We start from the raw sequence: 13,870 nt of genomic DNA, 5'->3' as shown, positions 1-13,870 counted from the left end.
TTGCTTACACTTGAATAAAGGATTAAATCAAGAATATAATTTTTGAATTTATACAGTATTATAGTTAATGCTTTACAAAAATTATACAAAAGAAATAATTTTCATTCCAATTTGAGCTATTGACTATTTGCAACGTTAGTCATGAAAAAATGAATAAAACTAAGTAGGCTATTCGTTGTCAGTATATAAAATTGTGTATGGTTGCTGATAGATAGATAGATAGATAGATAGATAGATAGATACTCTTGTGGTTAGTTGTATTTGATAATGGTGTATATTTTCTAAGGAAGCAATTGGCAGGCATGGAACAGTTTGCATATAAATAATAATAAATAAACATTTTGACAGCAAGTAATATATTCCATTTTTAGAATGACTTAATTGCTGAACAGAAATTTTCATTAAAAATTGTCCTAGGTTATACAGTAATAATTTGATTCATTTTTATTACCTCTTAACCATGAATAGGATAAGGGTTAGATCATCAGGAAACCTTACCCTACAAACAACTTTTTAGGCTTTCACTAGGTGATAAAAAAAAGAAATCATCACCTAGACATTCACATTCTTGTTATGAGACTCAAGCCTCCATACCTAGAATGTGTTCTTGAAAAATTTGAATATATCATGAATTGACATGTGAAATGTTTTCTCATGTGGATAGTCTTTGAACAGAAGATGGTTTCCTTTTCTGTATAATCACATTTGGATATTTGCTTATATTCAGACACAGGATTCAGCCTTGTAAGTTATGGTGTGACTTACAACAGAAGTCAGATATAATGGATTTCAGATGGGCATTATCGTGCATACCATAATACAGAAATGAAAGCCATCAGTATAGAGAAGATAAGATGACAGGAATTCCCAGTAAACAATCTAGTGCTATTCCCTACATGTAGAATAATACAGCTTACCCATATTAGAGCACTCGGATGCACTATAGATTTTGCAACCTTTGATGTGAGGTTAATACATGTTAACACACCCATGATTCCAGAGCCTTGTTGAATTAGCCATTTTGCTGGACCAATGGAGATCACATAATAATAATTCATCACCTCTGACTCACTAATTATATCCCTCACATGTCTATGAAGCATCACAGACAACTAGAAACTTATACAAGGTTTGTCTGGAAAATTCCTGAACTTAAATAAAAAAAAATTTCCTAATGATAAAAAGAGTTATTTTTGACCACAAGAACTATAGGAGAGATTGACTTCTATTTGGGTTTGTATGTATAGGTCAAATTTATTTCAAACTAAGTTAGAAAATACTGACAAATTTCGCCAACTTTAGCTGTTTGGCTTCGTCAGGGTAAAAAATAGATCTAAGACAAAACACTAAAACTATAAATGAAGGAAGAACTGAATACAGTTGTATTTTTACAAAAGCAGAACGCATACATCACACGCATGGAGCACGTATGATCTCATTTGTTGTTATATAGGAACGTTCTGTAATTGACAGCAAGATTTAATTCTGACATGTTTAAAGATCTTATGAGGGGTCTTCCAAATCTCATGCAGAATTAATCCTTGGTTTCTATTTAGGTTTTGTTTTGAACAGATAACTGCTATGGCTTGTTCGGGAGCGGAAATCCTCCTCTAAGTAGAGCATGGAGCTTTTGTCCCATTCTATGGTATGGTTTGTCCTGGAGAAATGAAAAGCTAACCCCGATTTGTCCTCTCTGTTATTGTTTACGTCTCTTATGTGTTCTTTTTTTCTGATTTCAAAACTTCTAGAGGTCTGACCAATAAGCCCCACGAGCATAGGATGTTGTAGACTCTGGCATATTTGAAAAAAGGATGACTGTCTTTTGGAGATCTTAATAATTGGTGGATGGTCTTTGAAGGTTTAAAAGCCACTCGTATTCTGTGTGACTTGAGAAGTGTAGCAGTCTTATTGGAAACTGTCCCCATATACGGAATCACAATAGTGGAATTTTAATGTATATTCTCAGGCTGTCTTTGCAGGGGGGGGGGGGTCACAGAAAAGTATCTTGTGGATCAATTTTCTAGGATAACCTCATAAACAATAACCATTGTTTGAGGTTATTTGATATCAGGGATAGTTCATCTTTGAGGTCTTTATCATCTGTAGTGATGAGAGAGGCTCTATTTTTTAGCATGTGTACAATGCTAAGTTTCTGAGAAATGTGGTGTGAAGAAGTGAAGTGCAAGTATCGACCTGTGTGGGTTGATTTGCAATAGACTGTAAGGCTGATGCATCCATCTATTTGTTTCTTAATTAAAGTGTCCAGAAATGGTAATTGTTTTTTCTTTCTTAAGTTCTAAGGTGAATTTAATTTTGTGATGCAATGAGTTGGTCTTGATGAAAAAATCAAACAGATCCTTTTCTGTGTTTTTCCAAACAATAAAAATGTCATCCACATATCTTCACCACACTGTGGGTTTAAGGTCTAGTTGAGATAAAATTTTACTTTCAAGTTTCTCCATGAAGAGATCCGCACAAGGTTGAAAGAGGGCTTCCCATTGTAAGGCAAAGCCTGTTAATTGTTGATAAATCATTTTATTCCATAGGAAAAAATTAGATTTTAAGCAATGATGGAACAGAGAAGTAATGTCTTGAGGGAAGAGGTTTCTTAAGATGTTGATTACTTCATCTGCTGGAATATTGGTGAATAAAGATGTAACATCCAGGCTTGCCAGAAGATCTGTATTGGAGATCGAGATGTTGCTTAATTTCTCAACGAAATGTTGTGAATTTCATATGTAGGTATCCGAATTGCAGATGTGTGCCTTAAGGAGACCTGTGAGGTGTTTCAATAATAAATAAGTTGGTGAAACTTGTCAGTATTTTCTAATTTATTTTGAAATAAATTTGAACTATACAAACCCAAATAGAAGTCAGTCTCTCCTATAAAAATTTTCCTGTCTAACTTAGAATCTTTTCAGCCTTGTCAAGGCAAGACAACAAAGACAGCATTTCTTCCATCCTTTGAAACATTTCTGGAATGCTTTTTTCGGAATACTGTTCAGTTCTGCTAGCGGTTTTTTCAAGTCAATCGATTCAAAACATCAGTTTCAATTTGGGAATAATAAAAAGGTCTGGTTGTGCGAACTCAGGTGAGCAAGCAGGCTGTGGAGTGGAACAACCATTGTTTTGTTTTTCGCCAAAAATTGACAGATTAGCAATGATGTGTATGTGTGGACACAGTATCATGATGAGGCATCCATCCATTTTCCCTCCAAGAATCAGGCTTTTTTTTTTTTCTGCTTGCCTCACGAACATGTTGCATTACCTCAAGATAATACTCCTTGTTTGTTGTCTTGCCTTGTGGAAGAAATTCATGGGTGAACAATGCCCTCAGAATCGAAATAAACTGTCATCAACACTTTGACATTTGATCATATTTATCTTGCTTTTTTTTGGGGTCTTGGTGACGATTGAGCTTTTGTTTCAACATCATAGCCATAAACCCACATCTCATCCCTGGTAATGATGTTTTTCAAAAAAAAAAGTTACATCCTAGTAAGCTCAACTGAAAAGCTCTTGGCTCACATCAACTGGAATTTGTTTTTGATTATCAGTAAAAAAAGTTAGGCAAAAATTTGGCTGCAATGCAATGCATGCCTAAATTTGCATATGAATCTCATGACGGACAGTTTTTGAAATGTTTACTTCTTCAGCTACCTCACAAACAGTTAACTACCTCGTATGCAGGCTGTTAGAACAGATGACTTCATGAACTTTTGGAAATATTTTTGTCAATTTTTGATGTTGACAGTTGTCCTGAATGGGGATTACTGAAGTTCGGTCATCTTTGATCTTTGAAACGTTTCCACCATTCATTTTGAGTCCTAAAACTCTGATTCTCAAATGCTGTTTTTTTAGCATTTGAAATGTTTCCTTGAAAGATTTTTACCAATTTTACACAAAATTTCACACAAATTTGTCGATCATGAACATTGCTCATTTTAAGCGCATCAAAAAATTGCCAGGTGCACCAAATACATGTTGACACAAACAGAAGTTGTATAATAACTAAGCAATATATCGCATTGCAGTTTTCGTTAGGCTATTTCCCAATATTGCTGCTAGATTGCAGCATGTGAAGCCCACAGCTAGTAGTACTTGTTGGCACAATGATTTAAAAGTTTGGGAATTTCCCAGACAAACGTTGTATATTCAAAGTAAATTAAATGTGCATTTAAAATGATACTATGCAAATATATGGACTTATGCTTATGCTTAACACCACTGTGAACTGGTTTCAGCTAGGATTAAATGTAAATAAGATTAGCTAAGAATTACTCAATATCAAACGATCGCCATATCAGGTGATCACAGGAATTTAAAGTCTGCTCTTATAATTGTGTCTGGACTCAAGGTATCCAGATAATTGGTGGTGTACTTTATGTGTTGCATTTTATTGAAGGAGCAGCTGTATAAAACAATGTTGCCTCACAAGCTGTAGATGTTTTTATACTACTAATAACGCATCCCTTTATATATTGCTTTTCAAATTATATTTACTTGTATGAAATGATAACAAATTGACTTATGTTAATCTCTCTCTCACACACACACACATTTTTATGGTCACAGTAACATCTAGCAACCTTGTCTCCATCATAAATGATTTCAATGATTTATTTCTAGAGAGAACTAAGCAAGTGAAGTCTTGTAATAATTCCAGTAACAATGGCCGTGACTATCCAATGGATCTGTGGTTCCTTTTGGCAGAGTATATTTGTCCTGAGACTGTAAAAACTTTTGCCTTACTTTGCAAGAGTTCTCTTCATGTTGTTAAAACATACAAATTTTGGATTGCAGTTTATAAAAGGTATGAATGCAAATATATGTTCTTGATAGTTTGAATACTAAACTAGATAATTATGTATATCATTCCCCCACCCACACACACACAAAATGCCTCAAAATTTGTTTTATACAACTTATACAGTGCTGTGCATAGGCAAATCATTAGGGAAAAGAAAAGAATCTGTTACTGTATTACTTGAAGAGTTGGGGGTTGTATTTATTGGAGACAACTATCCTGAAGGACAGAGGTATGAAGGAAAAGGATGAAAAAAAAAGATTTCGTAAGTTTAGAGTTGAACCATATATCGATGTTGACCAGCAGCCACCCATGTTAGTACATAATTAGAGAAAAGTGGAGAAATGATCAATGGTAGCCAGTTCAGTATAGCAGCATCTGGAAATGCCTGTAGAAAAGACAATGCAGAAACAGGGCATCTGTGGGAAAACAATTGAAGGGAGTCAGAGAGAGAGGGTGGGGTCATCTGTAAAATGTTAGGAATTGAGCAGAAGAGAAGTATTGTTTAGAATGAAAAAGTGTACCAAGCTTTTTGGAGGCTATGGACATAATGTGTTTGTCAGGATAGGCTAGATGGGAAAGTCAAGATAAGAGAAAACTTATCTTGGTTGGCAAACAGAATGATATCAGAAATGGGGGAGAATGAGGTATGTTCTTCCTGGAAATATGACAGGATTGTGTTTATTTTCACTTGAGATTGGCAAGAAGAGGCTGTAGATCTTGAAGCTTAAGTCATCTGGATATTGTATGGTTTTGTAAATGAAGAGGAATAGTATGTATTTTCATCTGCAAAACTATGAATAGATTTGGATATTAGAAGATTATTGATATATAGGAAGAAGCATGTAAGTGAATGCATGGAATCTAAGGGTACCCTAGTCTTGATGGAATAGTCAGACAAGTCATACCATGATAGGTAATGAATAAACAGAGAGGAAGCTGGTAATCCACTCACAAAAGGTTGGAGAATACCATATGATAACAGCTTGGTAAAAAAGCAATAATGGCAGACTCCATGGAAGTGTCAAAAAGAGACCACATGAGTTTCTGCAAATCTTTCCACATTCTATGTTCAAAGGTAAGATAAAATTAGCAGGGAGGTCTGTAAAACAAGAATGGCAGAATCCATATTGGTGTCACTAATTAACAGATGAGCCTGGGTGGTGAAGAAGAAGAGATTGTTGACTACTTGCTCATTATCACGTTCAAGAGTATTGAGATGGAGCAATAGAATAACAGTTTCGTTGCTGACTGTAATGTCCCCTTTTTAGGAACAAGTTGGATAAAAGCTTGTTTTCAATGTTATTGGATAATTGTTAGATAAGTGTGACAGCTTGTAAAAGTGATACAGCATACAGGATTGTTAGTTCTGGAGTACAAGATCTTATTAAATCTGGAAGGATTATAATAAATTTAGTTTAATCCTTGATCCAAGTGTAAGCAAACAAAGTTTGCACCTGAAGTATCTTCAGAACTGAGGCAACTCGTGGTAAAGGTGAACTAAGCTCTCATCACTTGTCTTAGTATCTCCCATAATGCAAAGAACATCTCCTTGTGGACATGTATAATGCTATGCATTAAGGGAAGGGCCACCACCCAGACCGGGTTTCGACCTTTATTGGGGTCTCGTCAATGGGAGCCAGACCCAGAGGTGGTGATACTAAGGTGGAAGTAATGGAGAAGTCGTATTTACCTATACGAGTTGCCAAAAGGTGTCTCACTTTATTATTAAATTACTCTGGATTTTGGACACCTTTTGGCAACTCGTATAGGTAAATAAGACTTCTCCATTACTTCCACCTTAGTATCACCACCTCTGGATCTGGCTTCCACTGACGAGACCCCAGTAAAGGTTAAAACCGGTCTGGATGGTGTCCCTTCCCTTAATGCATAGCATTATAAGTTTCAGTAAGGAAATACCGTGAGTAGACATGTTACTTATTATTATAATAACGGAATTAACTCACGTAAAATATTCTTTATTCGTAGAATTTTCACCTAAGTATCACAGGCATCATAAGTACAGGTACAGAGGCTAATTCAACAATAACTGTTATATTAACAAAGTGCCACCTAAGTAGCTTAGGTTAAATTTCCTAAGTTTATTTTTAAAATATATATATATATATTTTTTTTTAAATAAATTTAGGAAATTTAACCTACTTAGGTGGTGCTTTGTTAATATAACAGTTATTGTTTAATTAGCCTTTGTACCTGTACTGATGATGCCTGTGATACTCAGGCGAAAATTCTACAAATAAAGAATATTTTACGTGAGTTAATTCCGTTATTATAATAGTAAGTAGCATAGCATTATCCATGTCGCAAGATGTTCTTTGCATTATGGGAGATGCTAAGACAAGTGGTGAGAGCTTAGTCCACCTTTACCATGAGTTGCCTCAGTCCTGAAGATACTTCAGGCACAAACTTTGTCTACTTACACTTGGATAAAGGATTAAACTAAATTTATTATAGTCTAACCAAGTGGGAAAAAACTTCCAACATCTGGAAGGATTCTGAGCTCAAGGTACTTATCAATAACAAAGCTATTGAGTATTTTTCTGACAAAAGATCAGAGAATGTCTTATGGGTGTTTTGCAGGTGAGGGGGGGGGGGGTCCTTGGTAAGTTAAATAAGAATTGAAAGAGAAGACTGATGCTAAGAGGTCTGCTTTATCTTTAGAAAAAAATTTTTTGTTGTTGTTATATGAGCTATCATGTAAACTCAGTGAGAAGCTTATGTTTTTAACTTAAGCCATTAAGTGTGTGCTGCATTTTGGCTTGGACTGCTTTGGCACTTATATTGGAAAACCAAGGCTTGAATAAGGTTTGAAGTTTTGAGTGGAGTGTGAAAATAAAAGCATTCATCCCTGCAAGAATAACATCAGTTATTGGATTGGAATTATTCTTGTTGTAATGCTTTGGATACAAGGCTGAGATTGCTGGTAGAAGGATGATTTGCAGAAACATAAACATAGACAAGGGGGTGCTAATGACAGTGGTGTATTTGGATGGAGAGAGAGAGAGACCTGGTTAATGAAAGGTTGGGAGAATGATGAGGATTATATGATATTCTGGTGGGTAGGAATGACTTGCATTAGATCATCACTGACAGCAAACAATTTGGCATTTCTTGCAGCTTGGTCCAGTGGTGCACTCAGGATTTAATCTTTTTTTTGGGGGGGGGGGGGGATCTGACTGAGCATCTGCAGTGATCGCCAATACATGATACCGGTGATCTCCTCTGACCCGGCTCAGGCAAACGAAGTAGTGCCTGAGCATCACTGTTTGGGTAATTATACTGTATAAGATAAATTTTCACATTTATTGTTTGGGTAATTATACTGTATAAGATAAATTTTCACATTTATAAATTGTCAAAAATTGTATTAATTGGCTGTTATTGGCAGTCATTTAATGCTTGTTTCCAACAAACTGCAAATTTACTATAATGCAAATCTTATTTTATATTCCTTCTCATGTGCAATAAATGCAAACAGAGTCAGTGAACAGTTCCTACATCATGTTGGCATTTATCACACATGAGAAGGCAGGTTTTGCAATTTGTTGGAAACAAGCATTAAATGGCTGCTATTTTTTTGTGATTTTTTTTCTATTATCTTTTTTATTTTGTATTATTTTGGTATTTATTTTTTGTATTATCTTGTGATTGTAACTTGGCTTACTATGGACAGACACACTGTTTCTATATAGTTGCTGACAAATTAAAGGAGTAAACATCTGCTTAGTATTCTGTTACAAATATAGCAGTTTAGTTTGTCAGAAACTATATAGAAACAATCTGTCTGTCCATAGTAAGCCAAGTTATAATCATAAGTTACAGTTGAAGTAACTCAGTATGCACAGTAAACCATCCAGGTCAGAACAATGTAACATTTTCCAGGGTTTTAATATATATAAATATTGAAATCCAGCAAATTAAAAGGTAATTAATAAACATTTTTCTATAATTTAGGGATTTAGTGTTGTAATATCTTAAGAATGTTACAAAGAAAGTTTTAGCACATGCTTAATGGGGTTTTTGGAGATTACAGGGTTCATTGTTGCAGTCCTTGTTAATGGATATATCAAGAAAATCAGAGTATTCAGAGAAGAGCAAGTAGTAGTTACACTTGCTATAAATTTCAGTAATTTATGGAGATTATGATGTTGCTACCCTAAAGCTGTCTCCTAGCAGAAGACTGAAAATAATGTTTTCTCTAACCTTTGTTACTAACTCCAATATACAGTTCTTCAGCAGCACTGCTTTATCTTTTTATTTATTTGCAACCTTAATCATTCAAAGGCTTTAATTGAATAACCATCCGTTATGCAAACACTATCTCAGATTTACATGGTAAGACTTCATCCAATTCAAATATTTTACCAACCTATTCAGCAATGTTTCTTTCTTGCATAGTTCTTGTTTATTTTCGTTACTGATCAATTTCCTCCCACCCAATCTTATTTATACTCGTGACCTTCCAAATACATTACACCAGGGGTTCTCAACCTTTTCCAGTAGCGTACCACTATATTTAATTCAAGATATTAGATGTACCAGTAAGGCAGTGGGTCGCGTACCACAGGTTGAGAATCCCAGCATTACACCATTGCCTGTCCTTTCAAGTGTCTTCTCCATCCAGGAGGTTGATTATTATGGATTTCCATCTATTTCTCTCTTGAGCTGCTCTCTGTATAGTTCTGATCCAGCCACTTCTTAATGTTTTTGAACTGTGTGTGTCACTGTCTTCCTTTCTTTCTCTCACCTTCAGTTCTTCCCTCTAATAAATCTTTGAAGATTTCATGCCTCAGAGTCTGACCCATATATGATTTTTTTTCTTTTTTGTATGTTTCCTAGTTCTAGTTTCTTAATGTCTTTATTAATTCCCATTTAGTACCCATCATCTCCAAAATTTCTTAATTTCTCTTCTGAATCCATAAGATCTGAAAGTATTGAATACTTTCTGTATGTACACATCCTAAGTTCTGCATTGCTAAAGCTCTTCGACCTGAGATCCATAATGTGTAGTAGAAAGATAAGATGGTGAGGCTCTAATATTTTCCATCTCGCAGTATTACAGCCATTTTAATCATTCTAATCATGCCTGGTTTCTGAAAATGAGCTGGCATAATTTGTCTTCAGCCTCAAGGCAGTACTGATGAGCTGCTTCCCTCTCAGAATTTCACCATTGCCAAGTTAGCAAGATTTTCTGGATTTTTACATGGTCTTCATTGATGCTATAGCAACTCTGGGGCCAAAAGTTCCTACCATACATCACCCATTTAAGCATTCTCATACTTCTCTGTTCCTCCTCCTCCTCCCCCCATACAACAATGACATTTGAATTGAACTTTGATCTTGTTATAAGGTAAAAAAAAAGAAAAGACCCCCCCCCTCACCAAAAAAAAAAGGCTAGTTTCTGACTGTCATTATGCTGTTTTGCTCCATTTTGAGAGAATAACAGATATTGTCAAATGTAAGTGAATCCTTTAGTTTTATATAATTTCTGCTTTTTACCTACACATAATCCCTCTTCAGATATACCAGTAAACCATCCCAGTCAGAACAATGTAACACTTTCCAGGGTTTTAATATATATATATAAAATTCATCTACTACCTCCAGCCAGTAAAAAGTTGGTCTCACACTTATCAGTGAAATTTATTTACTCTAATATCTTTAAAATCTGTCAATCAGTTCTTGCTACAACAAATGTCAAAGTAAACTTGTTCACCATAACAAGCAGCAAAAATTCTCCACTGAAGTCTCATACTGTCAGTTGCATGGTAAAAGAAAATTCACTATAGCCAACCTTTTTTGCTATAACAAAGTATTTCTTTGGTACTTGTGAGTTTCCTATAGTGACAGATGACTGTACATCTTTCATCCTTGCCTTCTCTATACTACTGTATCTTCAAATCCTACATTATCTCCTCATTGATTCCATGTGTAAAATTTCCTTTGTTAAATTTAGTATTTCCAAAATTAATATTTTTAAGTGTCAGTGGTTTATATATTTGTTTTTCTATATACCTTATACATATATGAATAATGATTCAACTGCTGTAATAAAAGCATGTTTTTCTTTCAGGTATTATAGTCCAAATACAGTGTTGCCATCATGCCTTCAACCACAGCACATTGAACGTCCATACTGTCTGAGAGCTTCTGTTATTCGTGCACTCTACTATACGTATCCAGCTTTTGCTTGTCGAGTAACACTGAAACCTAACTCAGCTATTGAAGATATTTATAAACTAATACACTCCTGTTGTGTATCAGTGTGGCATGTTCATAATGAAGACAAATGGCTCTTCTATTTTAAATTTCAGGTAATGTCCATAACCAATGTCAAACGAAGGGTTAAGAAGAAAAAGACGAGTGCATCTTGGATGGATGAAGATTTCAATGATGACTTTCAGACAACTTTTGATGATGTGAATTTAAATTCAGAAGAGGGATGCAAGGTGCTGTGGATCACTTGTAACGATTTTGTTTCTATTCCACCAACTATACTAGGAAGTCGTCTAATGCATGTAAAAAATAAACAGAATGGTTCAGTATGGCTTCATGTTGGATGTCTGCAACTGACTTTCAGTTTCACACATTATAAATATGAACTTCCTATTTCTTCTGTTGCATCTGGAGATGGTGGAGGTAATGGAGAAATCGTAAACTTTAAATCGGAAAATATTCAGGTTTTGGATTGGTGGCATCCACAGTATCCCTGTAAGTTCTAGGAGAAACTCAAGTGTATTTTGCATCTGATGTGGATGAATATATTCATGTTTCACACAAATACTGAATGAGTAACTGTGGTGGTAAAAAGTCTGTATCAAACATTTAAATTTGACAGATATTAGACTGATTGTTTTGTTACTGTTTGCCAATTGTAGTGATTTTATTTTCATAGTGCCCATGTGCACTAACTTTTCACATGCTTTTATTTGCAGACATTGATATTTGTTTTTCTTTCATTCTAAGTATTATTGTTAATTAAAATGTATTAACAATAAGTATTTAGCAGCTAAATTTTTATTCAAAATTTTCTGTTTACTTCATTGAATTCAGATCTTGTAACATCAGAGAAAAATACTGCAGAAGTAGTATTTTCAAACTGTAATAAAATAAAAAAGCAAAAATGCCAAGAATTTCCCACTTCCTCTTAGAGTAGCATCAATAGTACACATTCCAAAGTGCAAATATCTACACAGAGCTTTAATTGTATAACTGACTTGGAGAATATGTTAATAGTAGAGAAGAGAGCTGTCAATACTGTATCAGTAATTTTTTTTAAATACTAAACTAGATGCAAAAAAAATTGTCAGTGTTATACAGAATTGATAATGAAGAGATTTATGCCACAAAGTTTAGGAATGCATAGAGCTTCTTTTGTTAACCTTTTATTTAAAATTCCATTTAAATTAATAGAAGTTGTGACTCACTGCAGTCTACAAGAAGATAATATAGCTGGCTCTTTTTATAGTGATCTTATAACCACAGAAATAGTTTGGCTTTGGTCATGATTTTTTTTGTACTTTCTGGTCCTTATGAGATAACGAGTGTTTGCTATAATGAGTATACTGTATTTTTTTTATAACAGTACTTGCTCATGTTTATTCATTGTAATATATGACATGATAAATATTAGGAACAGTGTTTTATGAGATTAGTGGGAATGAACTGCAGTATTGTCTAGTAATTTATATTCATTCAAGCATGGTATCATGTTTGATAAAATACACACTTGGAAGCGAAGCAAATAATTATATAATATAAAAAATAGCAGAGCATATTAGGTAATGGAGCTATCCTCCATTACCTACTATGCTCTGCTATTTTTATTTTATTTGATATCAAGATATGAATTTTTTTTCTACATGAAAAAAAATTCATGTAGAAAGAATTATATTTTGTTTCAAATATAACAAAATACATAAATTTTCAGAAGCATATTTTATGTTGTGCATTGCCTTGTGGCAAAGTGCCTGATATCACAATACCAGATTATCAGAAGAAAACCCATTATAGGTTCATTGTAGTCATTAACTTTTCCCACAGCCATCTTTCTCTCTCCTGATTTCAACTGAATGCATTGTTTCTCCAGATTATCAACAAATACTTTTATCCTTACCAAACATCCACCACCATTCTTGTTTTAGACCTCTTGTAGCTTGGAAAAAAAACTTTCATATTTCCTTGCTTGATCAGGATTTCCAAATCAACTATCCTTACCATCTCCATGTATAATTGGTTACTGCAGGCAGGTTCCACTATTTGCTTTTCTATATTTTTCCTCCTCAAAATTATATGTAAATCTTATTACAAACAGAGTTTTAGAAGTTTAAAAAAAAAAAAAATGCATCACATATAAATAGCACGTTGCTGATACTTTTTTTTTTAGTTTTTCATAGTTGTTTCCAAATTAACTGTGAAAATAACCAAGTTTTTAGATTTGGTTAATTTCAGTAAAGTTATTAAAACTAAATAATGATGTGACATTTATCTAAGGGGGTGCTTAAGGGTCAAAGCTATATAACTGAGAAGAGACCTCCACATAGCCTTTTGAAGGAATGCAGAGAACCGACCAGAGATTCTAACCTATTGTCCAGTCCTCATCTCGTGGCGCACCCTGCTAGGTATCTACCTGGATACTGAATAACTGGTGATTAGTTTACGGAATTAACAATGCATATAAAGTATATTAATTAAAGGTAACTTTAATGAATAACTTCTATATTTCGGCAACGTCACATTGCCATCTTCAGGAACATAAAGATATGGTATGTGCACGCAGGCACTAACACAAAGCAAATGAGGAAGACAGCAAGAAACTAATATTGTTCCTAAAGTCCTAATGGTGCCCTCTGGCGGGTTAATTTGGTAGTCTTGGCAGTTGGGCTGAAGTTCTCATAATGTAAGTCTCCCAAATTTGGGGTAGTTTCATGCACCCAAATTTGTTGAGGTTAGGAACGTTTTTTAGAGCTGCTGAAGATTCTTTGAATAATCTTTCGTATTTAAACTTGCTGCGATGAATTATTTTTGTTTTCTTCCAATGAA

At 34.4% G+C, this 13,870-nt stretch overlaps 1 protein-coding gene across 1 annotated transcript in view; it reads left to right on the top strand.

Moving 5' to 3' along the window:
* fsd (transmembrane protein fates-shifted) overlaps window positions 1-11,970 on the top strand; it is a 47,555-nt gene extending 35,585 nt beyond the window's left edge. Inside the window, exons 4-5 of the mRNA XM_090393631.1 lie at window positions 4,630-4,813; window positions 10,902-11,970. Coding sequence (XP_090249757.1) covers window positions 4,630-4,813; window positions 10,902-11,550 — 833 coding nt within the window. The 3' untranslated portion in view covers window positions 11,551-11,970. The remainder of the gene's footprint in view (window positions 1-4,629; window positions 4,814-10,901) is intronic.
* Window positions 11,971-13,870: the final 1,900 nt, after the last annotated feature.

The sequence above is a fragment of the Typopeltis vanoorti genome, chromosome 6, assembly GCF_054136105.1.
Source record: "Typopeltis vanoorti isolate ZY-2024b chromosome 6, IOZ_Tvanoo_1.0, whole genome shotgun sequence".
NCBI classification, from domain to species: domain Eukaryota; kingdom Metazoa; phylum Arthropoda; class Arachnida; order Uropygi; family Thelyphonidae; genus Typopeltis; species Typopeltis vanoorti.
The sequence above is the reverse complement of the archived record's forward strand: the minus strand, read 5'-3'. Positions and strand labels throughout refer to the sequence as shown.